This window comes from Oratosquilla oratoria, chromosome 19, assembly GCF_046742065.1.
Source record: "Oratosquilla oratoria isolate Oo_2021 chromosome 19, ASM4674206v1, whole genome shotgun sequence".
Lineage (NCBI taxonomy): Eukaryota > Metazoa > Arthropoda > Malacostraca > Stomatopoda > Squillidae > Oratosquilla > Oratosquilla oratoria.
In genome coordinates, this window is record NC_134795.1 from 65,058,538 (window position 1) to 65,086,037 (window position 27,500).

General features: G+C 45.3%; 1 protein-coding gene across 6 annotated transcripts in view; it reads right to left on the minus strand.

Moving 5' to 3' along the window:
- The window catches only part of LOC143035964 (glutamate-gated chloride channel-like), a 632,887-nt gene that overhangs the window by 39,098 nt on the left and 566,289 nt on the right, over positions 1 to 27,500 (minus strand). For all 6 annotated transcript variants that reach the window (XM_076203237.1, XM_076203238.1, XM_076203236.1 and 3 more), the window contains one exon: positions 13,519 to 13,672. In XM_076203237.1, the coding sequence (XP_076059352.1) occupies positions 13,519 to 13,672 (154 nt within the window). The remainder of the gene's footprint in view (positions 1 to 13,518; positions 13,673 to 27,500) is intronic.

The following is a 27,500-nucleotide window of genomic DNA, read 5'->3' on the forward strand; positions in this document are numbered from 1 at the left end:
GCTTATGTAGCTCATGCTGTATCCTGGAGAATGATATGCTTCAACTGTAGCACCCAATGCTTCCGATTATGCTCTTCATGCTGACTCGGCTTTCTTGGTACAGTCATGAGTTGGAGAACTGATTTTTTTTTTTTATAAATTTTGTCAACATTTTTTTTTTTTTTTATAAATTTTGTCAACATTTTTTTTTTTTTTTTTTTTTTACATTCTTGGGTAAGGCGACCTTCCGTTCTTCAGAGGTCGAGGTTTCCGTCTTTCTCTCTGAGACTCTCCAGGCAATTCTCTTCGTCTCTGGAAGACCCTGTGTTGTTGTTGTTGTTGTTGGAGGAGGAGGAGAAGAACGAGGAGGAGGAGGAGGAGGAGGTAAGGAGGAGGGTGGGGGAGGGGTTTCCGTATGTCTAACCGAGGTCTCTCCAGGCAATTCTCTTCGTTTCTGGAAGGCTCTCTGTTGTTGTTGTTGTTGGAGGAGGAGGTGAGGAGGGTGGGGGAGGAGGAGGGTGTTCTGATCACGAACGAAGGTCGTGTGCGTGAGCAACCGCAACGATCTCGTAATTTCACGGTTTAGTGCCCCCCAACTCCTCCAGTGTGCCAAGCAACCTCCAGTGCCACAGTGCCACGCGACACGGAGACGCGGCACGTGGATCACGGGCCGGAAGGAGGGGAGGGGGAGGAAGTGGGGAGGTGGGAGGGAGGGAGGGAGGGTAGCGAGGGAGGGAGTGGGGGAGGGGAGCGAGTGGGGGAGGGAGGGGAGCGAGTGGGGAGGGAGGGGAGCGAGGGAGTGGGGGGAGGGAGGGAGGGAGGGAGGGAGTGGGGAGGGGAGCGAGGGAGGGAGGGGAATGAGCGAGGGAGGGAGGGGAGCGAGGGAGGGAGGGGATCGAGGGAGGGAGGGGGAGGGAGGGAGGGAGTGTGGAGGTGGGGAGGGGGATCGAGGGAGGGAGGGGGAGGGAGGGAGGGAGGGAAGCGAGGGAGGGAGTGTGGAGGTGGGAACGAGGGGAGCGAGGGAGGGAGTGGGGGAGGGAGGGAGTGAGGGAGGGGAGCGAGGGAGTAAGGAGGGAGGGAGGGAGTGGGAGAGGAAGGAGAGAGAGGGAATGGGAGAGAGAGGGAGTGAGGGAGGGGAGCGAGGGAGTAAGGAGGGAGGGAGGGAGTGGGAGAGGAAGGAGAGAGAGGGAATGGGAGAGGGAGGCGAGCGAGGGAGTGGTTAGGGAGGGAGAGAGGGAGGGAGGGCTGCTCCAGGCTAAGACCGGGGGGAGAGTGTTGAAGAAGTGTGAGAAATGTCTCAGTGCTCTTTTTTTCTTCTCTTTTCATCCAAGTCTCTCTCACTCTCTTACTCGATCTCGCTCTTTTCTTTTGCGTGTGTGTGTGTGTGTGCGTATTTGCGTGTCTGTGTGTATTTGTGTGTTTACATGTGTGTATGTGCGTACTTGCGTGTCTGTGTGTATTTGTGTGTTTACATGTGTGTGTGTGTGTGTTTATGTGTGTGTACGTGTGTGTGTGTGTGTGTGTGTGTGTGTGTGTGTGTGTGTGTGTTTATGTGTGTGTACGTGTGTGTGTGTGTGCTTGCGTGTCTATGTGTACATTTGTGTGTTTACATGTGTGTGTGTGTGTGTTTATGTGTGTGTATATGTGTGTGTGTGTGTGTGTGTGTGTGTGTGTGTGTGTGTGTGTGTGTGTGTGTGTGTGTGTGTGTGCGTGTACATGTATTGATACAATGGCTATGTTTTTAATGTAAGTAGATTTGACTGAGGCAAGTAACGAAACTGATATCACACGCTAAGCCTTTCCCTAAGACCAGACCTCCACAGAATACTGAACATTAACAGGGAAAAGCACTCAGTAGCCAAAAAATAACTCCTGTCCCGAATAAAATCGCCACGATAAACATACAAGTCGAACAAGGCACAGGAAAGGTCAAGGGTAAAAAAAAAAAAAAAAAAAAAAAAAAAAATCCACATAGCTCGGGCAAGTGCCAGCTACCGGTATAAGCTGGGGCTTGGGCTCCCGTCTACCTCAGCGCGTCAGTGGGGTCCGCATGAAGAATAGATATTAAGACGAATTGTAGGGGTTGCCTGGATTAATGGGCTTAATTAAGGTTTGATAGAGATGGAAACGGTCAGGGGTGGTGAGGCGCGCAGATTTAGTAGGCTTCAGGGTTAACCATGAGTTGCAGGACAGGGGGAGTGGGGGAGAGGGGGAGAGGGGAAGGGGGAGAGGGGAGGGAGGAGAGGAGGAAGGGGTAAGGGGGAGGGGCTGGAAGGGAGAGGGGGAGGGGAAGAAGGGAGAGGGGAGGGAGGACAAGAGGAGGAGGGGGTAAGGGGAAGGGGCTGGAAGGGAGGGGGTTGGAGGGGGGAGGGGCTAGAAGGGAAGGGGTTGGAGGGGGAGAGGGGAGGGGGAAAAGGGGAGGGGGAGAGGGGGAGGGGGAAAAGGGGAGGGGCAGAGGGAGGGGGGAAAGGAGAGGGACTGGAAGGGAGGGGGCTGGAAAGGAGAGAGGGAGAGGGGCTGGAAGGGAGGGTGCTAGAGGGGGAGAGGGGGAGAGGGGGGTTAAGCCCCCGGACTTGTATTGTTTAGTTGGCGCAATTTGAGAATTGCCCTTGGAGGGGAAGGGAGGGAGGGAGGGGAGGGAAGGGGGAAGGTAAGGCAAGGGTGGAGGGTAAAAGAATAGGTCAGGGAAAAGGGTGATAGGAAGGGAAGGGGGAAGGAGAGGGGGAAAGGAAAGGAGAAAGGGAAGGGGAAGGACAGGAGAAAGGGAAGGGAAGGGAAAGGAGAGGGGGAAAGGAAAGAAGGAAGGCAAATGGGGGAGGAGAAGGGGGAGAAAGGAAAGAAGTAGAGGAGAGACAGGTGGGGGGGAGGGTGGGAAGGAAAGGAGAAAGGGAAGGAGAAAGGAAAGATGAAGGAGGAAAGGAAAATAGGTAGGGAGAGGAAGGTGAAATAGGTAAGGAGAGGGAGGAGAAATAGAAAGGAAAGTGGAAGGGGAGGCCAGATGAAAACGAATGGAGAGGGGGGAGGGGGAGGGGGTGGAGGGGAGGGGGAGGGATCAGGGAAGGTTAGGAGGAGGGGAGGATAGGGGGAAGAGGGGAAAGTGAGACGATGGGGTGGGAGAGGGACGGGAAGAGCGGGGAGAGGAAGGGAGAGGAAGATAAGGGGGAAGGGGAAGTAGGGGGGGTGTAATGGGAAGGTGTAAAAATAAGGGAAAGGGGGAAAAGGGTGGAATGATGGGGGGAAGGTGGGAGGGGAGGGAAGGTGGAAGGGGAGGGAAGGTGGAAGGGGAGGGAAAGGTGGAGGGGAGGGAAGGTGGAAGGGGTGGGAAAGGGGAGGCGACGGTGGAGGGGGAAGGTGAAGGGGAGGAGAAGGTGGAGGGGGAGGGGGAGGGGAAGCGGGAGGGGAAGTGGATGGTGGAGGCGGTGGAGGGGGAAGGTGGAGGCGAAGGTGGAGGGGGAGGAAGAGGGGAAGGTGGAGGAGAAGGTGGAGGGGAAAGGTGGTGGCGAAGGTGGAGGGGGAAGGTGGAGGGGGAAGGGAGAGGGGAAGGTGGAGGAGAAGGTGGAGAGGGAAGGGAAGGTGGAGAAAGACGAGTTGTTGGTCATGAACGGTTAGACAACTTTATGGATGGGGATAACAGGTGGTCATGGACATGGAACTGTCTAATGTAGGCCTCATGGTCTCTTGCAGCCTCCTTCATTCTTACGTAAGTCAAGAGGCAGGGAGAGGCACCTCGAAGCTTGGCCTCGACTTTCAAGTCCTACTTCAACTCACCTCGAGCGTCAGTCAGCCTTCAACCTCAACTCCTCTACTAAGTCGAAGAATGACTTCTCAGTTTGCGCGCTCACGCATGTGCACGCATACATACACAAAAAAGACACACACAAACACACATACATACACAAAATACATGTGCGAGTGTGCGTGTATACGTGTATGTCCACTTGCGAAGGTAAGCAAAATTGTGAATGTGTGTGTGTGTGTGTGTGTGTGTGTGTGTGTGTGTGTGTGTGTGTGTGTGTGTGTCTGTGTGTGTGTCTGTGTGTGTGTGTGTGTGTGTGTGTGTGTGTGTGTGTGTGTGTGTGTGTGTGTGTGTGTGTGTGTGTGTGTGTGTGTGTGTGTGTGTGTGTGCAGGTTTACTCAGACTCAAATACATCATTCACCTAATCAATCATTGCGTTGGTTAGGGCCTGAGGGATAGAGAGAGAGAGAGAGAGAGAGAGAGAGAGAGAGAGAGAGAGAGAGAGAGAGAGAGAGAGAGAGAGAGAGAGAGTGCGCGTGTGTGTGTGTTTGTTTGTGTGTGTGTGTGTGTGTGTGTGTGTGTGTGTGTGTGTGTGTGTGTGTGTGTGTGTGTGTGTGTGTGTGTGTGTGTGTGTGTGTGTGTGTGTGTGTAGAGGAGGACATGGACTTGTTTACCAGAGCCCTCCCTCTTCTTCCCTCTCAATACTATCTTCGATTAAACACATATTCTGGCTGTCGCCAGGCGATTTCATTCACCTGAAGAAGACCCTCTACGCAACGAATAGGTCAAATCAGCTTCACTGAGCTAATGCCTTTACTGAATTTATTCTTGTTGATGTTTGACAATTTCATTTACATTAAAACAGGACCTCACGCTTTCAACAGGTATGGATTATCTCCATTGAGACTAATTCATAATGCACAGCTTCGTCTTTTCCTTGGATTTATTTTATTCCTTGCTCTTATTATGTGCCCCTAAGCTCTCCTGTTGCGTGTGCTATTGTCTCTCAAGACAATGTTTATCAGATGAGGAACAATGTGTTATTTTACTGGCACCATGCAACTCAGTATTACTTACCGCATAGTAGGATTGTCGACGGACAAAGTGCTCCCCCCAATTGGTTTCTTGCTAGTGAAGAGATGTGTTGGAGTCAAAGATGGACAAAATATGAAACCATTCAAAGGACAAACTCTGTGAGGGTCAGTAGACACCAAACCTAGTTATGAGTCACTAACGTGTTTGCTATTCGTGGCGCCCTTGCAGAGTGGGGAATCAGGGGTTCTGGAGGTTGAGTGATACCCCACTGCTAAGGTTTTGCTCAAATATTAGCCTGACTCGAAGTTTCGAGTGAGACACGTCGTAAGCCAAACAGCTACCGCCTGGGTCGACACCGCACGGTCCGCGGTTGTCCCTTGCAGTGCCAAGAATATCCGTGCATATACTTTCCCGCGACTCCTAGGTCTATTGAGTCATAAAACCAACATTTAGTTTCCCCGATTAGGGATCTGTGGTGGGTGGGACGTGGATAGGCGAATCTTATTATCTACACATACATACATAAACACACACACACATACATGTTTTGGTAGTGTAGTGCATGACAATACTGGGTCATGTCAGGAACCCTTCGAAGAGCCGGCATAACACATAGTGTTATGTGCTTGCTTATCAAAATTATATGCAATTGTCGATACTTATACAGGAGTACTAGAATCCAAATCGTCAAGTCATTTGCGCCCCTGATTTGTACGGATGTGAGACTTGGACCGTAAATGTGTCTTTGATACCATGTGCCTTTGGAACATCATAGGGTATCGTTGGTGTATTTTTATATCGAACAAATGACTGTTCCGTGAGACTCCGCCAAGTCCTGCTACCGACATAATTCGTGAACGACAACACTGTCTACGTGGGTATGTGACACACTTCCCTGATGTTTGTTCCATATATAGGGATATCTCCACAAGAGACAACCATCGGTGGAGGAGACGAGAGGGACCCTCACAGAGCTCATGGCTGGAGCAGACCGACCGATCATGCCGAGAGCTGATTGGTTGGTTCCCGGACATTTGGCCCGCGGACAATTGGTCGATGGACTTTCGGCCAAACGGACATATGACCAAAGAACATTTGACCGAGCTTACATGTTGTTTATTTTTATTTCTAATTTGAAATAGGGATACACAGGATAAAAAGATAAGATCCGTCGGTCAAATGTCCGCTCGGTCAAATGTCCGCTCGGTCAAATGTCCGCTCGGTCAAATGTCCACTCGATCAAATGTCCGCTCGGTCAAATGTTCGCTCGGTCAAATGTCCGCTCGGTCAAATGTCCGTTGTTCATATGTCCGCCGGCCATCCGTCCAGCCACGGGAAGGTTTGGGATGGGAAGGGTGACTGCATGGGGGAATCATTTCAGTGTGTGAATGGAGCGATACGACTCCTAGCATATGCTCCTCATTGATGATGTATTGATGAATGTTTACCCATTTCAACTTTTAACTCTGATATGATTTATTTATTTATTTATTTTTTTGTTTCAGACTTGGGAGTCTAATCTATTTGGCTTCGATATGAATGCAGAAAATATGTCGCAGTCTTTTTTCGTTTGCTGCTTAAAAGCTCGCTCGCATTCAAGCAATCTAGAGTGATTTGTTTGTATTCAGTTACCAGTCCCATTTTTAGATCTAGTATTTTTCGAAACGTCATTCATGGTTATGATATTTTGATACGAGACATCATATTTTTGCAAAATATTCGGATGATTTTAATCTGGTCGCCAGTGCGAGATTCGGTTTTGGACAAAATGCTCCTGCTTGGTAAAGATGGAACAGAAAACGGAACTCAGGGTCCTCCGCTTCTTTCGCGTCTAACGATGAGTAAATACACGATGGGTCGTTGATTTGGCTCACAGTTTGGATCAGCATTTCTCAACTAAGGTTCCCCGGAACCCAAAGGTTGCGCAAAAGGTCCCTAAGGGTTCCGCGAGAACAAGTGAGATAAGCTAATTCACTTTTGATTTTTTAATTTAATTTCATATACGTAATATAATTAAACACGCACGACATATTCTTGGTTATTGTAACAATGCAATATAGAAATCATCCTATCTAACCTATAATTACGATGAAAATAAAATGAGAAAGATATGGTATATATATATATATATATATATATATATATATATATTGTCAGTGTATTTGGGCAGGAGTTTTTCTCTAATGCATGTTTCATTAAAAGTGATGGCTAGTTGTGCATTAATAATTTTCTTAATGGTATTTTCCATATACCTTATTAAGGATTTGTTTTCCTTAGGAAGGAAATTTATGACTTGGCTGTATGTAGTCATATTAGCTAGATCGCGATTTCGGGTTCAAGACCCTTCTTCAGTAGCTATAGGGATAAGAATTAATCCGAAGATTCTAGTAAAGATCTAAGTTTTATACTAGAGTTCATATACTTGCTAATCACTGGGGGAGGTCACCTGGTATTACGGGCAGGGACGAAATGTCACGTGCGCTAGGGAGCCTCCGGGTTTGTGTTGTGGCGGAATGTGGCGTTTTGTCTCGTAGTTGGACGAGTGGCGTTTTGTCTCGTATTGGCGTTTGTGGTGTTATGTCTCATGTTTTTATTTGTAACGGTTTGTCTCATGCTTGGAAGGGCTTTAAGGTCTTCTGCTTGTACATTTAGGTTTGGGCTCAACTCTTTAATATACAACGCTTCTAAAATTGGGAGGCGTCTATCGTCAGTACATAAATCCAAAATCTCAGTGTTTTTCTCTAGTGTCTCTCTTGCTAGTGTTATGCCGTGGGCTTCTCTTAAGTGATTTTTAGGGGCTCCAGATGTCAGGTGGTATGAGAGGCGACGGGATAACCTCATTGTCGTCATGCCAATATAGGTGGATGGGAGGGCTTCACAGTTCCCTCGTGTACATGTGAACCTATAGATGACATGTGATTTCTGAAGTTCCTTTCTCTCTTGTAGGGGGCTGTTTCTAATAAGAAGGTGACTAGTTTTCTTAGTTTTATAATAAATCACTAGATTTAGTATTTTTTCTGGATTGACTGGTTTAATGTTTCTTTTTATAATTTGTTTCATAAGGCGTTCATCTTCTTTATAAGCTGACGAAAAAGTGGATTTATAATATATGTTGATTTTCTCTTTGTTTTGTTTATCATTGTTGTTGTTATGCCAGCCGTCCATTATTTTCTTTGTTTGAAAATGTATCTCTTTTTCATTGAAGCCGTTATTGATCAGAACTTGAGTGGAACGTTCGATTTCATCATGCACTTGTGTCCATGTGCTGCAGTGAGTTAGTGCTCTTCGAATATAGGCACTGATGGTAGAGTCCTTATATCTTTGTGGGCACTCACTGGATCCATTAAGGCAGTGTCCAGGGTTAGTGGGTTTTGTGTACACTGTTGTATTAAAAGAATTCTCATTTTGTTTCACTAAGAGGTCGAGGAAGGGTAAAGCTCCGTCAATGCTATCTTCCATAGTGAAAATGAGTTCAGATGTCTCTTGTAATAGGTGGCGGAGTTTTTCAGCTTCATTGCTGTTATTGGTTTTAATGAAGACATCATCAATGTATCTACAGTAAATATCTGGCTTTTCTGTTTTACTGAATACTTCTTCTTCTACGCAGCCCATGAAGAAGTTTGCCATTAATACTCCAAGGGGGGATCCCATTGCAACTCCATCAATTTGGCAATATTTGTTTCCACGGGGGCAAGTGAACGGGACTTCTTTTGTACAGCATTCAAGCAGTTTACGTAGTGTAAGTTCTGGAATGTCTAGTATAGGTGTAGTGTTATCGTGGTACACTTTGTTGATGATGTAATCAATTGTTCGATCTACGGAAATATTAGTGTATAACCCCTCCACATCAAGAGAAGCGATTCTACCTTTAGCAGAGTTTGCCTTAATAATGTCTAGGAAATCAGATGTAGATTGTAGACTATAGGTGGCGGGAGTGTAGGGAGTTAGAATGGAGCACAGTTTCTTGGCGAGTTTGTACGTAGGTGCAGAGATTTGTGAGATTATGGGACGGAGTTTATTACCAGGTTTGTGTGTTTTGACTGTCCCATAGCAGTAACCCATACCATACTCTCCTGAAAGTTTATTAAATTTTATTTTGTTGGCAGCATTATTCCCTTCTATAAGTCGATTTACCTTTTTCTTGAGTGATTCTGTAGGGTCTTTGTTGATCTTTTTAAACTTAGATGTATCATTGAGGATAGTATCTATCTTTTCTAAATACTCAGAGGTGTCCATGAGTACGTAAGTTGCCGCTTTGTCTGCTTTCCTGATGGTGATACTATGGTCTGATTTTAACTCTTTTGCGGCCTCAATGTGTTTCTTGTCAATCAAATTGCTGTGATATTTTCCTCTTGATTTATGAGCTTCAGCAATGACTTCTTGTTTGAAAGTGGGCTCAACAATGACTTCACCTTTTTTACATAATTTCTCTACATCATCTATAAGTATTTCGCATTCTGTTCTTTTTTGAAACTTCTTAGGTTTAACTAAGAAAACTAGTCACCTTCTTATTAGAAACAGCCCCCTACAAGAGAGAAAGGAACTTCAGAAATCACATGTCATCTATAGGTTCACATGTACACGAGGGAACTGTGAAGCCCTCCCATCCACCTATATTGGCATGACGACAATGAGGTTATCCCGTCGCCTCTCATACCACCTGACATCTGGAGCCCCTAAAAATCACTTAAGAGAAGCCCACGGCATAACACTAGCAAGAGAGACACTAGAGAAAAACACTGAGATTTTGGATTTATGTACTGACGATAGACGCCTCCCAATTTTAGAAGCGTTGTATATTAAAGAGTTGAGCCCAAACCTAAATGTACAAGCAGAAGACCTTAAAGCCCTTCCAAGCATGAGACAAACCGTTACAAATAAAAACATGAGACATAACACCACAAACGCCAATACGAGACAAAACGCCACTCGTCCAACTACGAGACAAAACGCCACATTCCGCCACAACACAAACCCGGAGGCTCCCTAGCGCACGTGACATTTCGTCCCTGCCCGTAATACCAGGTGACCTCCCCCAGTGATTAGCAAGTATATGAACTCTAGTATAAAACTTAGATCTTTACTAGAATCTTCGGATTAATTCTTATCCCTATAGCTACTGAAGAAGGGTCTTGAACCCGAAATCGCGATCTAGCTAATATGACTACATACAGCCAAGTCATAAATTTCCTTCCTAAGGAAAACAAATCCTTAATAAGGTATATGGAAAATACCATTAAGAAAATTATTAATGCACAACTAGCCATCACTTTTAATGAAACATATATATATATATATATATATATATATATATTTGCGCAGGGGTTCCTTGAGAAATGCAATTTATTTTAAAGGTTACGCAAGTGTAAAAAGGTTGAGAAACACTGGGGTAAAGGTATGTGACATCATCACTTTAGGATCTCTACTGGTACCCCTTCTGACCAGAGTCACGCAGTAGCATTATTCTAAGTCTGAAAACGCTGGGTTGGAGGGTGATCAACAGAGCAAGTGGGTGAAGATAATCTTAATTAAAGACATTAACGGACCTGTTCGCATACATCCATGGAAGAGCTTTGTGCACGCGCACGCACGCACGCACATACGCACATTCACACGCACGCGCATAAACGCACACACACACACACACACACGCATACACTCACACACATGTGCACACACACGCACAAACGCACCACATACACGGACACACACATGCACTCACACACATACACACACGCGCGCACACACACGTACACATGCACGCACACACACACACACACACACACGCAAACACTCACACACATACACATACACACACACACACACACACACGCACACACACACACACACATACACACACACACGCATACACGTTTACATGCCTGAATAAGAACATACGAGCATAAGAATGAATGAGACTGCAAAAGACCATAAGGCCTACACTAGGCAGTTCCATGTCCATTACCAATTGTCATTCCCATCCATGAACTTATTTAACCTTCTCTTAAAGCAACCGATAGTTTCAACACTCATTAACTACATGGTTACTAAGTCTATTCCATTCGTTGACCACCCTATAAGGAAACCATTTCTTGCCTATTTCCTTCTCAAACCTAAATAATTGGGATACAGTTAGGAACAGCACCATGCGAGAACAAAGTCTATATTGATGTCACGTTTCGTTCGCACGAGCTTTATCTAATAAATAGATTCATATACCATAAACACATACAATGACTATTTCCCACTTACAAGGGAGGTAGCCAAACAGCAAAGGCATACAATCCACTCCCACCCATTCCATCCCCACATACTCCACTCCCACCCATTCAACCCCCTCCCTCCCTCTTTTCTTGGCTCCTCCTGGATGACGGGTCATCCCTGCATCTCGCCCACTGCCCTGGGTCAGAAGCAGTTTAGTAAGATGGTATTACAAAAAATCTGAGAATAATTATAACAGGAACCATAGGGAGGTGTGTGTGTATGTATGTGTGTGTGTGTGTGTGTGTGTGTGTGTGTGTGTGTGTGCATGTGTGTGTGTGTGTGTGTGTTAACCTTGGTCTTTGAATCACATGTTGGACTCGTCATCGACAGCTATTTCCCTCCCGGAAGAGAGCTCAGAGCTTGTATGACCGATCTATGGGTAATGCTATGACCTTACACGCACACACACCCCAACTCCCCGCACACGAGAGTTGAAGTAACGACTCGAAGCGCAGCGATACTGAAATAATTTCAGCCCTGGGCAGGATTCGAACCAGATACCGCCAGCACCGCCGTACTGATAGTCTGACACTCTACCAACCGCGCCACCGTGTGTGTGTGTGTGTGTGTGTGTGTGTGTGTGTGTGTGTGTGTGTGTGTGTGTGTGCGCGCGTCACTCTAGGATCTGCTGTATTTATTCTCAGAGATTTTGTATTTTGTAATTCTATCCGCTGGTGGTCTAGCTGGAAGCATACTGCTCTCGCATTTGCTTAGTTGCGGGTTCGAATCCCGCACTTCTCTTTGCTTCCCACTAACGAAACAGTCCCCAAAGCGCATATAGGACAAAGGGCAAAGGTAACGGCTTCGGTCGCAGCTACTCAGCGCCTCCTGGCGTAGACTCCTCACCTTCACCACTTTCTTGTAGGTTAAGATTTACTCACTGTGTGTGTGTGTGTGTGTGTGTGTGTGTGTGTGTGTGTGTGTGTGTGTGCGTGCGTGTGTCTGTATCTGTGTATCTGTGTGTGTATGTGTCTGTATCTGTGTTTGCGTGTGTGTATGTGTTTGTGTGTAATTCTAATAATGCATTTAGGCTTGTACGTGATTTCGTGGACTGCGAGAGTAATAAAGTGTTTGGTAAGATTCCTTTCAAGACTAGCAATTTCGTCCAATTGCTTCCGTGCTCTGACATGAATTATTGATTTTGTTTAGACCGCCAAAATACGATTTTATTCAGCTAATGAAGGTTCCTAGATTAATCGGTCTAAATTATATTTCCCTAAGATGTTCGTTGGCCGAGCGGGTTAGAGCATCGCTGCTTGCGGCGGAGGTCGAGGTGACGACGGTTCGAACTCAGCCGCCAGCGAGTTGGACCAAGGGCATGGTTCATTAGATTCCATGCTACAAAGTTCTCTGGAAGGGGCACCGTTATAGCCTCCTGATGAGGGAATTTGCGATCATCAAACGGGATTTCTGGTTGAGACCTATGTGACGTCATTTTTGTGACGTCAATGTCCTGCCCGATGAAGTCATCAGTGACGTGAAGGTCCAGAGCAATAATCATATAAGGTCATCAAACTAATTTTGGTGACCTTAGCGTTCGTAACAAGTGACGTCATCAAAATAACTTTGGTGACGTCAAGGTCCGTGACCCGATGACCTCATCCAATTATTTTTTGGTGACGTCACTGTCCATAACAGCCCCGTGACGTCATCAAACAGGTCAGGTCACAATTAACTCATCATTCCACTCCTACGACATGGGAAGTGAAAAACCCATGATAGGGTAAAGGCCGTTGTTTGGGTCGCCTCCCCGCCTGGCCAGGGTTGTCGGGAACCAACGCAAGAAGCATGCAGCGGGTCCCGGGAATCGAACTCACGACCACCTACTCATGAGTTCGACACTGTATCCACTAGGCTACCCCGCTGATGCAAAACAGACCTTATGATCTTAACTGATAGACCAATGGTGTCCTTACAGAGGACTTCGGTCGAGCCCTGGGGTCCTTACCTGATTCTGATAGACTCGTAGTGTCCTTACAAAGGACTTCGGTCGAGCCCTGGGGTCCTTACCTGATTCTGATAGACCAGTGGTGTCCTTACAGAGGACTTCGACCGATTCCTGGGGTCCTTACCTGATTCTCATAGGCTAGCGGTGTCCTTACAGAGGACTTCGGCCGAGTCCTGGGGTCCTTACTTGGTTCTGATAGACCAGTGGTGTCCTTACAGAGGACTTTGATCGACTCCTGGGGTCCTTACCTGATTCTGATAGACCCGTGGTGTCCTTACAAAGGACTTCGATCGACCCCTGGTGTCCTTACCTGATTCTGATAGACCAGCGGTGTCCTTACAAGGGACTTCGATCGACCCCTGGTGTCCTTACCTGATTCTGATAGACCAGTGGTGTCCTTACAGAACTTCGATCGACTCCTGGGGTCCTTACCTGATTCTGATAGACCCGTGGTGTCCTTACGGAGGACTTCGGGCGAGCTCTGGGGTCCTTACCTGATCCTGATAGGCGAGTGGTGTCCTTATAAAGGACTTCGATCGACTCCTGGGGTCCTTACCTGATGCTGTAGAGGACGTCCCCGTTGGGGAAGATTCGGAAGTACAAATTGGGAAGGATGATGTCGTGGAAGTGGCCCGTCTTCTCGTTCTTGAAGAAGAGGTCCGGCATCCAGATCTTGTCCGTCTCGGTGAGCGTCAGGTACTTGATTTTGCCTAAGAATGAAAGATACGAAAATTTTAGAAATTAAGAGCGTGGGTGTCAGGTATTTCATTTTGCCTAAGAATGAAAGATAAGAAAATTTTAGAAAATGAAGATCGTGGGTGTCAGGTGCTTGATTTTGCCCAAGAATGAAAGATAAGAAAATTTAGAAAATGAAGAGCGTGGGTGTCAGGTGCTTGATTTTGCCTAAGAATGAAAAATAAGAAAATTTTAGAAATGATGAGTGTGGGTGTCAGGTGCTTGATTTTGCCTAAGAATGAAAGATAAATTTTTTTAGAAATGAAGATCGTGGGTGTTAGGTGCTTGATTTTGTCTAAGAATGAAAAATAAGAAAAAAAAATGGAGAGAGAGAGAGAGAGAGAGAGAGAGAGAGAGAGAGAGAGAGAGAGAGAGAGAGAGAGAGAGAGAGAGAGAGAGAGAGAGAGAGAGAGAGAGAGAGAGAGAGAGAGAGAGAGAGAGAGAGGGAGAGAGCGTGAGCGTCAGGTACTTGATTTTGCCAGAGAATAAAAAAAAAAAAAAAAAAAACGAGAGCGAGAGCGTGACCGTCAGGTACCTGATTTTGCCTAAGAATAATAAAAAAAAAAAAAAAAGTGGAGAAAGCGAGAGCGTGATCGTCAGTGGCTTGATTTTGCTTAAGAATGAAAAATAAGAAAAATTAATAAACGAAGAACGACAGAGTGAGTGTTAGGTACTTGATTTTGCCTAAGAATGAAAAATAGGAAAAATTAATATATGAAGAGCGAGAGATTGAGCGTCAGGTACTTGATTTTACCTAAGAATGAAAAAATGAAGAGCAAAAGCGTGAGCATCAGGTACTTGATTTTGCCTAAGAATAAAAAAAAAAAAAAAAAAAACGAAGAACGAGAGCGTGAGCGTCAGGTAATTTTGCCTAAGAATGAAAAGATAGGAAAATTTGAAAATGAAGAGCAAAAATGTGAGAGAAATAGGCCCCATATACTATGAGAGCATCACTGACATTCTTAGTTCTGGTAGTTTACTTGATTTTGCCTTAAAAAAAAGAAAAAAGAAAAAAAAAAGAGTAATAGTGTCCAAGTAATATAAAAATATATCCCTAACGTAGCTATGAGGGCTTGACTAACTTTCTTAGTTCTGGTAGTTTACTTGATAAAAAAAAAAAAAAAAAAAAAAAAAAATCGAGTGTCAAAGGAATATAAAAATATATCCCAAACGTAGCTATAAGGGTATGACTGACTTTCTTAGTTCAGGTAATCTACTTGATTTTGCCTAAGAAAGACAAGAAAAAAAAAATCGAAGAGGAATATGAAAATAGGTTCCAGACGTCTCTATGAACGCATGACTCACTTTCTTACAGTTCAAGAAGTTGATTTCACATAAAAAAGAAAGAAAAATGAAAAATTAAGAGCAATACTGTTAGAGGAATATGAAATTAGACCCCAGATGTACTTATGAGCGCCTCACTCACTTTCTCATTGTTCAGGTACTTGATTAAAAAAAAAAGACTAACGATGCCAGAGGTTCATGACATAAAGAGACCTCTGGTAACCCTTTCGCATCGGATGATTTTTTTTTTTTGAGGGCTGACGCGAGGCTATTTCATACATGCAGAAACTTAATTTCTTTATAAAATTTCCGTCATTTTGGTCGATCTTAAGAACACAGCCCCCTCTTCCTCCTCATGCCACAGAAACAGTCCCTCTTACCTCTCGACCACAAAAAAACGAGAAACAAGTAAATAGATAAATAAGTAAAATACATACATACATACATATACCAAGGCTTTTTCCCCCTTCCAAGGGAGGTAGCCAAAAAGGGAAAGGCATAAAAACACTCCCACCCATTTCATCCCTAAATACACTCCACACCCCTCCCACCCTTCCTCTCATCTGAGCACCTCCTGGATGACGGGTCATCCCTGCACCCTGCCCACCGCCCTGGGTCAGAAGCAGTGTCGCAAGACACAGCACATCCACAGCAAGGCCGCTTCATTTAAAGAGTGTAATGAGGAATAGACATTTGGGAATGGATGCGAAGAGGAGACTGTATGAAGGAGTGATTGTGCCAACAGCACTGTATGGGGCAGAAACGTGGAACATAAGAGAAGAAGAGAGAAGGAGTTTGAATGTGTTTGAGATGAGGTGTCTGAGAAGTATGGTGGGGGTTACTAGGCTGGATAGAGTGAGAAATGAGGAGGTGAGGAGGAGAACAGGGGTAAAAAAGGATTTGAGAGATAGGGTTGATGAAAGAATATTAGGATGGTTTGGACACATGGAAAGAATGAGTGAAGAAAGACTAGTAAAAGAGGTATGGAAGGAGTAAACATGAGGGGACGTCCTAGGATGAGGTGGATGGATGGGGTGAAGGGGGCTTTGGGGAAGAGGGGAATGTCTGTTGAGGAAGGAAGGGAAAGGACGGAAGACAGAGGTGAGTGGAGAATGGTTGTATATGGATGATGTTGTGACTGCATGAGGAGGAATGGGCGGGGGTGGGGGGGGGTGGGGGGGTAGTATGTGTGAGTAAATTTTGACGCAGCCCGAAGGGATTTCTCCCCGTCCTCGCCTTATATGCAAAGGGGGACGGAGAGGGGGGGTCGCCGATTAAATAAGTAAAATAATGAATAAATATATTGGATAAAGAGATAAAGGAAAGAAGAAGGAAAAGGAATTTGCTTCTCCTCTTCGAGTAGATGAAAATACAGAAACTACCCCACACTCACACAGGAGAGGTCTGTGAGGAGGAGGAGGAGGAGGAGGAGGAGGAGGAGGAGGAGGAGGAGGAGGAGGAGGAGGAGGAGGAGGGGGGGAAAGAGGAAACTATCCCACACTCACACAACCATACAGGGGAGGTCTGTGAGGAGGAAGAGGAGGAGGAGGAGGAGGAGGAGGAAGAGGAGGGAAAGAGGAAAGAAGGGAGCAAGGGAGTGAGGAAGGGAGGAAAAAGAGAGAGAGGGGGGAGGAAGGAGGGAGAGAGGAAGGGAGGAAGAGAGTAAGGAGAAAGAGAGAGGGAGGTAGGGGGAAGAAAGAAGAGAGAGTAAGAGGGAGAGAGAGAGAAAGAGGGAGAGAGAGAGAGAGAGAGAGAGAGAGCGAGAGAGAGAGAGAGAGAGAGAGAGAGAGAGAGAGAGAGAGAGCCCTTGCCAGCTGCCGTGGTATCCACGGGACTCCGGTCAGGAATCAATTTCCTGTTACTCTCCAACGTCACACCTCCCATCACGTGATATAACGTCACGTCACGTGATATGACGTTACGTCACGTGATATGACGTCACGTCACGTGGTATGACGTCACGTCACATGATATGACGCCACATCACGTGGTATGACGTCACGTCACTTGGTATGACGTCACGTCACGTGATATGACGTCACGTCACATCACGTTACGTCACGTCAACATCACCCAAGCGTGACCACAACCCTTCAGTCTCGACCGTCCTCCCTCAGTCATGATATTATTAATTCTATCGAATTAATTTTTATGGGGCGACCATTTCATTGATTATTATCGAGTATCTATCATACAATTCCGGCCGCTCACGTATTGCGAATACACTATTCCAGGTTCCCAAACCCGATCTATGATACATCGCGCCAATGTAAATGTATCTTTAGTTGTTGCTGCGTTCATACAACTGCGTTGACACAAAGTCCCTCTCGTTGCGACAGAGTGGCTGTATGATAAAAATGTAGTAAATATTCAACAAAGGAAAATTTGTTTTTGCATTTTGTGCTATTTCATGGCTCGGCGCTGGTAACGCGGGTTGGGGTTTCTGCACACACACACACACACGCACACACACACACACACACACCTAAGTCAATACAACTAGGTGTGACAATGGTCAAATATTAACCATACAAGAATTTAAGATTAAACTGGATGCTGAAAGATACAAAAGCAGGACACCACGAGCATAGCTCTCTTCCCGTAAAATACAACTAGGTAAATGCACATACGCACACACACACACACACACACACACACACACACACACACACACACACACACATACGCACACACTCACACATTCACTCGGTGGCGCAGTGGTAGAGATCCCGGCCGCTACTACGGCGGTCCGGGTTCAAATCCCGCCCAGGGTTGAAATAATTTCAGTACCATTGCGCTGCAAGTCGTTACTTCAACTCTCGTGGGCGGGTGGGTTGGAGGTGTGTGTGTGCGTTTCAGGTCACAGCATTATCCATAGATCGGTCCTATACGAGCACTGATCTCTCTTTCAGGAGGGAAATAGCTGTCGATCACGAATCCAACACGTGATCCAAGACCATGGTGAGTCACACACTCACACACACACACACACACACACACACACACACACACACACACACTCACACACATACATGAGCACGCACGCACACAAACACATACGCATGCACGCACACGCACACGGGTGTAGGAGAACGCGAACGAAAACAAATATACGTACACACAAACACACACACGCACACGCACACACACACACACGGTTATCATTCACACGGACTTGCAAGACGATCTATACCTATCAGTACAAATTCACCTGCGAGTAAAGACTTAGACGAAGACAGACATGGAGGAGAAGATAGATCCCTCAGGAACTCCTGAGGAGGTCTGGCTCGACCGTCGACAAGACAAGAAGCGACAGAGGAGATTAGGACTGTTTGTGGGAATTAGCGCATTAAGCCCTTCAAGAAGGGGGCCACTTCATGGCCCCCTTTTGCATCGTGTGGCCCTTCTCCCTTTGTCCTGGCTGCCTGCAGGGCCTCTTCCATCAGTTATGGACCAAAAGGTCCCCTGTCGGCATGCTCCTCCTTGGTAATGGTTTGTAAAGTTGTCTAACTTTTTCTTAAAGCAACCAATAGTTTCGGCGCTCACTACGTGGGTACTGTGTATATTCCATTCGTTAACATTTTACTGGTAAACCAGTTCTTGCTTATTTCCTTCTTTAAATTGGATAAATTTAGATTTAAAGAAAGAAATAGACAAGAAATAGTTTACCAATAGAATCGAAAACGAATGGAATAGACTTAGTAACCATCTAGTTAGTGAGCGCTGCAACTATCGGTTGTTTTAAGAAAAGGGTAGACAGCTTTATGGATGGGGATGACAGGTGGTCATGGGTATGGAACTACCTAGTGTAGGCCTTATGGTCTCTCGCGTTCTCTTTCATTCTTATGTTATGTTCCATTCAATCCTGTGGATCTTCATCCCTCCCCATCCACTTCGACTCCCACATCAACCCCTCGTTAGCGAAGACTAAGAGGGGGTTCATACGGTCTAACGGCTTGTCGAACGCGGTTCGACAGACACGTGTTTAAAGTGAACGTGAACGTGAACGTGAACGTGAACGTGTGAACGGGGTATTTGGGGTTTAACCAACGTGTTCGACAACCAAATACCCCGTTCACACGTTCACACATCACTTTAAACACGTCTCTCTCTGTCGAACCGCGTTCGACGAACCGTGTAAACCCCCTCTAATAACTCGGTTAATCCCTTCCGTACGATGACGCCCACGAAGGTGTCATGAGGAGCGAGTGGGCACACCAGGATGCAGGCGTCGGCGTCTTAATTATATATATATATATATATATATATATATATATATATATATATATATATATATATATATATATATATATATATATATATATATATATATACATACACTGAATGGTTCCCAGTGATCAATTAATATCTTTTTCCAACCACAAATCACATTTAATTCCATGCCATCGCAGTCGAGACTGAAGACTCACTCGAAGGAGGCATCCGTTGGAAATTGAAACATGGACAAGCCAAGGATTCGAACCCAGCTAACCCGTAACAAAGTTACATTGACATAAACCAATATATATATATATATATATATATTTATATATATATATATATATATATATATATGCGTAAAAACCACCAAGGAAAAAGATAAACTGATGACCAAGCACTTTCGTCTATTCAGACATCCTCAGGGTACATAAGGATGTCTGAATAGATGAAAGCGCTTAGTCATCAGTTTACCTTTTTCCTTGGTGGTTTTTCCGCATATTTAGAATCACGACTTTATGTGATTTCTCATGCGATATATATATATATATATATATATATATATATATATATATATAAATATATATATATATATATATATATATATATATATATATATATACATATATATATTTGTAGTTATACATAAATTACCCCCGGATTCTGTGAACTGGTTTGATCATGTTTTCTGTGTTTATTATTACTCAGAGTAAAAGAGAACGAGTAATACAGCAGTGACTTTATATTTTATAATGCGAGTAGTGTGATGCATCGTACATATGGCAGCCGATGCTGCGCCCGAGAATTTGACTCGTACTGAAGTGGTTAATCCCTTGCGTATCTGGTGCCCCTTTCCATTTTGTCCTGAGTCCTCCCCATGTCGCCAGACGATTTTATTCACCCGAGGGAAACCCACCTCTTCAGAGAACTGGGTAAGTCATGGATAGGGATGACAAGTGGTAAGGGGCATTGAACTGCTTAGTGTAGGCCTTGTGGTCCCTTGCAGCCTTCTATATTCTTATATATCACATCAATCTCCCTTGCGTGGATGTCCGATGGGAGTTTAAATCTCTGAGTATTTTCTTTTCTTATCTCAGAGAAGAACATAGAAGGTTTTTGGTATTGGGTGTTTTCTAAATGAACAGATTTGTTGTTAAATATCCTCAAAGGATTACAAAGGCGGAGCATGACGAAAGGAGACCTTTTGGTCCATAACTAGATCGGATGCGGAAAAATATATAATAATGATAAATAAAAAAATAAATAAAAATTATAATAATATAGATAGTGATAGATAAAATAAATAAATGCATAGGTATAGTTAAATAATAAACCAACAGGTAAATAGTAAATAATAATAAATTGACAGATAACTAATGATAAATGAAAATCAAGCAAATAATAATGAACAGACAAATAATAAAGACGCAAATAAACAAATAATACAAAAATAAACGGTAGCCATTACAACATTTCTTTTACATGTTTGCATGCTCAAGATGCAAATTTCAGGACAGTCACCATCTCACTACCCTATCCCCATGCAGTGGGAAGTGGAAAACCCCTGCTAGATCAAAACACTGTCAGTTGTGGCAAGCCGCTGTTTTTCTGATCGATGTTGGGTCGCCTCCCCGATGGTCAAGGGTGTTGGGAACCAACGCGATATAATCCGCAGTAGATCCCGGGAGTCGAACTCACGACCATCTAAGCATGAGTTTGACACGGTATCCACTGGGCTGCCGCGCGACCCTCACTAAAAAAGAAAAAAGAAAAAAAAAGAAGAAGAAAAAAATACTACTAATAATAATGATAAATAAATAAATAAAATAAATAAAAACAAATAAAAAAGTAAATAAATAAGTAAAAATAAAATGAATAAATAAACAAATAAGGATAAGGCTAAGAAGGGGAGAGACACGGGGCTGTGTTGAAAGGAGAAGTCGACGCACTTGACATATTTCATTCTGCCCGAGGCCAGGTCAGGCCAAATAATTCTTCCAGCGGATGGAAAGTGATAGGTAGGGGGATAGATAGATAGACAGATATACAGATAAGTAGGTAGATAGATAAACAGATACATACATACATCCATGCACACACACACACACACACACACACACACACACACACACACACACACACACACACACACACACACACACACACACACACACACATATATATATATATATATATACAGAGAGAGAGAGAGAGAGAGAGAGAGAGAGAGAGAGAGAGAGAGAGAGAGAGAGAGAGAGAGAAAGAGAGAGAGAGTGAGAGAGAGAGAGAGACGTAACGGGAGGACTGGAAACAGGTTCCGGGCAATTTGCTAATGGTCGAGACCGACCCGGAACGACTCTAAGTTCTTACCCGCTGGTCAGTCCGGACAAGTAAAACAGGCGGTCTTGACCGGAAACGTGACCGGAGACCGGAATGAGGCGCGACGACCTTCTGGGCTTTCCGGTGACGAGGGAAAAGACCTCTGGGGGGTTATCACACCGGGATACTTTACCTCCAACCTCCGATTAATCGGCGGTATCGCCAATTTCAAACAACTTTTTCCGCCGTAGAATCACTGTGGCAAGCGGTTTTTGTTTCCTCAACGAAAATACAAAGAATGTCATTTGATATGCTGGAGGAATGATTATTTTCCTCCAGCATATAAGAAAGTGTCATTTGATATTCTAGAGGAATAATCATTTTCCGCCAGCATATCAGATAGAGTGTCATTTGATATGCTGGTGGAAAAATAATTTTCCCCCAGCATATTAGATAGAGTGTCATTTGATATGCTGGAGGAATGATTATTTTCCTCCAGCATATTAGATAGAGTGTCATTTGATATGCTGGTGGAATAATTATTTTCCTCCAGCATATCAGATAGAGTGTCATTTGATATGCTGGAGGAATAATTATTTTCCTCCAGCATATCAGATAGTGTCATTTGATATGCTGGTGGAAAAATAATTTTCCTCCAGCATATTAGATAGAGTGTCATTTGATATGCTGGAGGAATATTCATTTTCCGCCAGCATATCAGGCTCCTTTCCGGGAGCTACGGGCTGCAAATTTGCTCCAACAGTCGGAGGAAAAATAGCCCAGCGTGATAGGGCCTTTTGCTGGGAACGATAGCTCCGTTACTTAACAATCGTTGGCACCAATATGTGACGTCACATTCTTTGGAATAACAATCTATGACGTCATAACCGGAAGAGGCCTTGTGGGCAACGCATGAACGAGCCTAATGAAGTCAAGGTGGCGGCCCACTAGGCTAGCATGCTACTTGCTTTTGCTTTTTCGTTTGAGTAGAAACGACTTCAGTTACAATATTCTAGACTTCCGTTATAAGAACATCGCGTCTAACAATCGTATTCTAGGTTTAACTTCTTTTAGTTCGTCATTCAGCGTCTCACTGTGTGACGTAAGAGTAATTTGACCTTTGGAAATTTGTAAGAAAAAAAAAATGTGAACGCAAAAGAGTTTATACTCCAACGAAGTAGCAAAAGCAAGTAGCATGCTAGCGAGAAATGCCTAGTGTGCCACCACCGTAACGGGTATTGACTGTATATCGGAACGTTGTGGGAGACGTAATTATAACAAAGAGCCGGAAATTACCGTTCGAGCAAAGCGGGAACACAGCTGGAGGTCATTTCCGGTGTGACCTTAGGTCATCTGGTGACCTCAAACCCAGTGACGTCACTTCAAATGACCTGTGACGTCACGCAATTTGATACCAATATGTGACGTCACAATATCAAATGCAAAAATATTGTGACGTCACGCAATCTGATATCAACGTGATGTCACAATAAGTTATACCAAGATATATGACGCCACATAATTTGATATCACAATATATGTAGTCACAATATCTGATTTCACGATCTGTGATGTCACAATATTTCATATCACATTCTATGACGTCACATTTTATATAATGTGTGACGTCACATCATATGACGTCATTTTTTATATATGTGGCGTCACAAACTATGACGTCATCTTTTGCATAACAATTTGTAACGTCAATCATTTGTATTACGTCAGAATCTTTGCTATCACAACCTACGAATTTACAATCCATACGTGACGTCACATTCTTTGGAATAACAATCTATGACGTCATAACATTTGACATGTTCATCACACAGGGAAATGAAGTCACCAAAAAACCTCGATTGCCCAGCGACCTTAGGGCAAACACGTGAGGGTACCAGGGAAATACGAGCCAGTAGTTTTATGCGGTAAAAAAAAAAAAAAAAAAAAAAATAACTGCACGACGAATGGAAACAAACTAATAGAGCTGCTGCTCGGAATAGGATTAAGATGAAGAGAAGGCTAAGAGTGATGACGATGATGCTATTAAGGAGGAGGGAGAGGAGGAGGAGGCTCAAGATAGGGAAGAAGAAAAAGAAGACGAAGAAGAGGAAGAAGAAGAAGAAGAAGACGAAGAAGAAGAAGGAGAAGAAGAAGAAGTTGAAGAAGAAGAAGAAGAAGAAGAAGTTGAAGAAGAGGCAGAAGAAAAAGAAGAAGAAAAGAAGAAAAAGAAGAAGAAGAAAACAGAAGTAGAAGAAAACAAAGAAGAAGACGAAGAAGAAGAAGAAGGAAAAGAAGAAGAATAAGAATAAGAATAATAAGAAGAAAAAGAAGAAGCAGAAGAAGAAGAAGAAGACGAAGAGGAGGAGGAAGAAGACGAAGAAGAAAAAGAAGAAGAAGGAGAAGAAGAAGAAGAAGAAGGACAAGAAGACAAAGACATGGAAGAGGAATGCAAGTAAGATGCGTGTCAGGCGAGCACATGTGAAGTAATGTTAGTGGAGCGAGGAGATTGGTGCGAGATGAGGAGGCCACGCCTGGTCTCGGCCCAGGAGGGCGCTTGGTGATTGTCAGTGGTCCACGCAGAGGAGTCGACCCAGTGGGAGCCGGGGGGAGGGGGGAGAGGGGGAGACTGCCCCGGGGGAGGGGGAGGGGGAGAGGGGAGTCTACCCCGGGGGAAGGGAAGGGGGAGAGTCTGCACCGGGGGAGGGGGAGAGTCTGCCCCGGGGGAGGGGGAAGGGGAGAGTCTGCCCCGGGGGAGGGGGAGAGGGGGAGGCTGCCCCGGGGGGATGAAGGACAAGAAGAGGACTAACGATGAGGAAGGGCATCGGAGCGTGAAGGAGGGGATGGGGGAGAGGGAGGTAGGGAGGGAGGGAGGTAGGGGGAGAGGGAGGTAGTGAGAGAGGGAGGTAGGGAGGGAGGAAGGTAGGGAGAGGGAGGTAGGGAGAGAGGGAGGCAGGGAGTTAGGGAGGCAGGGAGAGAGGGAGGTAGGGAGAGAGGGAGGTAGGGAGGGAGGTAGGGAGAGAGAGAGGTAGAGAGAGAGGGAGGTAGGGAGAGAGGAAGAGAGGGAGGTAGGGAGAGAGGGAGGTAGGGAGAGAGGGAGGTAGGGAGAGAGGGAGAGAGGGAGGCAGGAAGAGAGGAAGAGAGGGAGAGAGGGAGGTAGGGAGAGAGGGAGGTAGAGAGGGAGAGAGGTAGGGAGATAGGGAGGTAGAGAGAGAGGAAGGGAGGTAGGGAGAGAGGGAGGCAGGGAGAGGGAGGTAGGGAGAGAGGGAGGTAGGGAGAGAGGCAGGGAGAGAGGAAGAGAGGGAGAGAGGGAGGTAGGGAGGGAGGGAGGGAGGGAGAGGTAGGGAACACTAGTCCCAGGGACTTCCTTGAAGGATTTTATTCTGTTTAACGCCAGACGGCTTCTTTCAGCTTCGGGGTGTACCCCTGGGGGCGCTGAAGGGCCCAGAAAGGGAAGGCAAGGGAAGCTTCCGGGTAGACACCCCCTAATGCGGGGGATTTGATTACAGTCTTGACATGAATTTGGTTGGATGACTTAATGAGGGACAGGTCCAACAAGGAACGCTGGATTAATTTTGTTTTTCAGTCACTCTTTTTCTCTCTTTCTTTCACTGCTCTCTTTCGTTCGTTCTCTTTTCGTGTCATAATCTATACTAAACTCTATTCATCTCCACTTATTTCCATGTCTATATTTCTATCTCTTTGTTATATTTTCATCTTTTATTATTTGTATCTCCCTCTCCCTCCCTCTCTCTCTCTCTCTCTCTCTCTCTCCCTCCCCCCTCTCTCCCTCCCACTCTCTTTCTCTGTCTCTCTCTCTCTCTCTCTTCCTCTCTTTCTCTGTCTCTCCCTCTCTCTCTCACTCCCCCCTCTCTCTCTCTCTTTCTTTCTCTCTCTCACTCCCCCCCTCTCTCTCTGCGTGTATGTGTGTGTCCTATTTATCTCCATTTCTATTTTTCACTAATATTTCTCTTTTTACTTGTCCATCTAAATTTGTCTCTTGATCTCTTTTGCTGCTATTTTCTCACATGATCCCGTTTTCTTTCTCTCTTCCCTGTCTCTCTTTTTTCTGTCCCTAAATCTGCTTCCCTCTCCTTCATCTTCTTCCGCTCATCTCCTTTACTTTCATCGACTCTTTTTTTCTCTCTCTCTCTCTTCCTCTCCACATCCCTCTTCCTCTCTTTTTTTCTCTATTTTCCCTCTCGTTGTAGTATTTTATTATCGCCTCTTCTCTCCTTTAAGCACACACACACACACACACACACACACACACACACACACACACACACACACACACACACACACACACACACACACACACACACACACACACACACACACACACACACACACACACACTGGCGCTGTGGTTAGAGCTCTGGCCTGCCACTACGGAGGTCCGGGTTCGACTCTCGCCCGGGGCTGAAATAATATCAGTATCGCAGCGCTCAGGGGTGTTACTCCAACTCTCGTGGGCGGGGAGTTGGGGGTGTGTGTGTGTGCAAGGTCATAGCATTACCCATAGATCGGACCTACGAGCTCTGAGCTCTCTTCCAGGAGGGAAATAGCTGTCAATCACGAGTCCAACACGTGATCCAAAGACCAAGTGAATACATACACACACACACGCATGCTTATACACACATACACACAAAAACATACACACACGCAGACATACACGTCCGGGTACAAACACAAATACACACGTACACACACACACACACACACACACACACACACACACACACACACGCACACACACACACACACACACACGCACACACACACACACAAACACACACACATGCTTTTACACACATACACATACATACATGCACGCAGACACATACACACACGGGCACACACACACACACACACACACACAAATACACACGTACACACACAAACACACAACAGGCAAAGGAAAGAAATGTCAAAACGTCTTGGTCTGAGACACAAGCCCCTTTGCAAGTCCAATAATAGTCTCTTGGGAGATGAGGGTCCCCACAAATGAAAAGAATCGCACGCCTAATGGGTCCCTATGTACACGTTCGGGGCCGAAAACAGAGCGTGTGTACAGGGCATAGAGAAGTTGGTACAAAAGTATTGCTTTTTTTTTTAACAGGGACACACGAAAGAACAGTCGCGGGCGCACAAAATGGTGCAGGACATGCAGCCCCCTCCCCCCCCGTGGGCCAGCTGAGACTCTGTACACACACACACACACACACACACACACACACACACACACACACACACACACACACACTCGTATAAAAGACATTTACAGGCACCCGACGGGATGTTGAAAATGTCACTGAGGTAGAAGTTAGTGAAATAAAAGTAAATATTCTTGTGGGGACAAGCCCTGGTCGGAGGGGCGTTGTGGGCGTGGGTGGGCGTGGGCGGAGGGCCGCGCGTGGACACGGGAGGATTATGCGCAGGAAGGGAAGTCTGGAACGCGCAGGCGCAGCGCGCGAAGTGGGACGAGGAAAACGGAACTCTGAGTGAGGGGGACGTAGGCCATGACTGGCCTTGTCGGGGCATCACTCAAGAGTCCTACAAAGGACAAATGGAAAATGGAATAAAAAGGCAACCGCGGCACAAAGGCTGACACAGGAGAAGATGACAGTGGGTGCTCGACGCCTCCTCCTCTTCCTCCTCCTCCTCCTCTTCCTTCTCCTCCTACTGACATTTATCTCCTATGTCCTCGTTTTCGTTTGTGTTTATTCTCTTCCCTGTTTGACATTTTTTTTTTTAGGTTATGTGTTTGTCCTCCTCGTTCCGTGTTCTACCGATTCTGTACTTCCTTTCCCCGTCCTCCTAAGTTCTCCTCTTCCTTTTAACACTCCTTTTCGCTTCCTTGGTATCTTCTTCCTTATTCTCTGCCTCCTTTTTTATTTTCTCTCTCCTTGTTCTTCCTTCTTCCTCTTCATCCTCCTTTTCCCCTTCTTCCTACTCCCTTTTAGCTGCTTCTATTTCTCC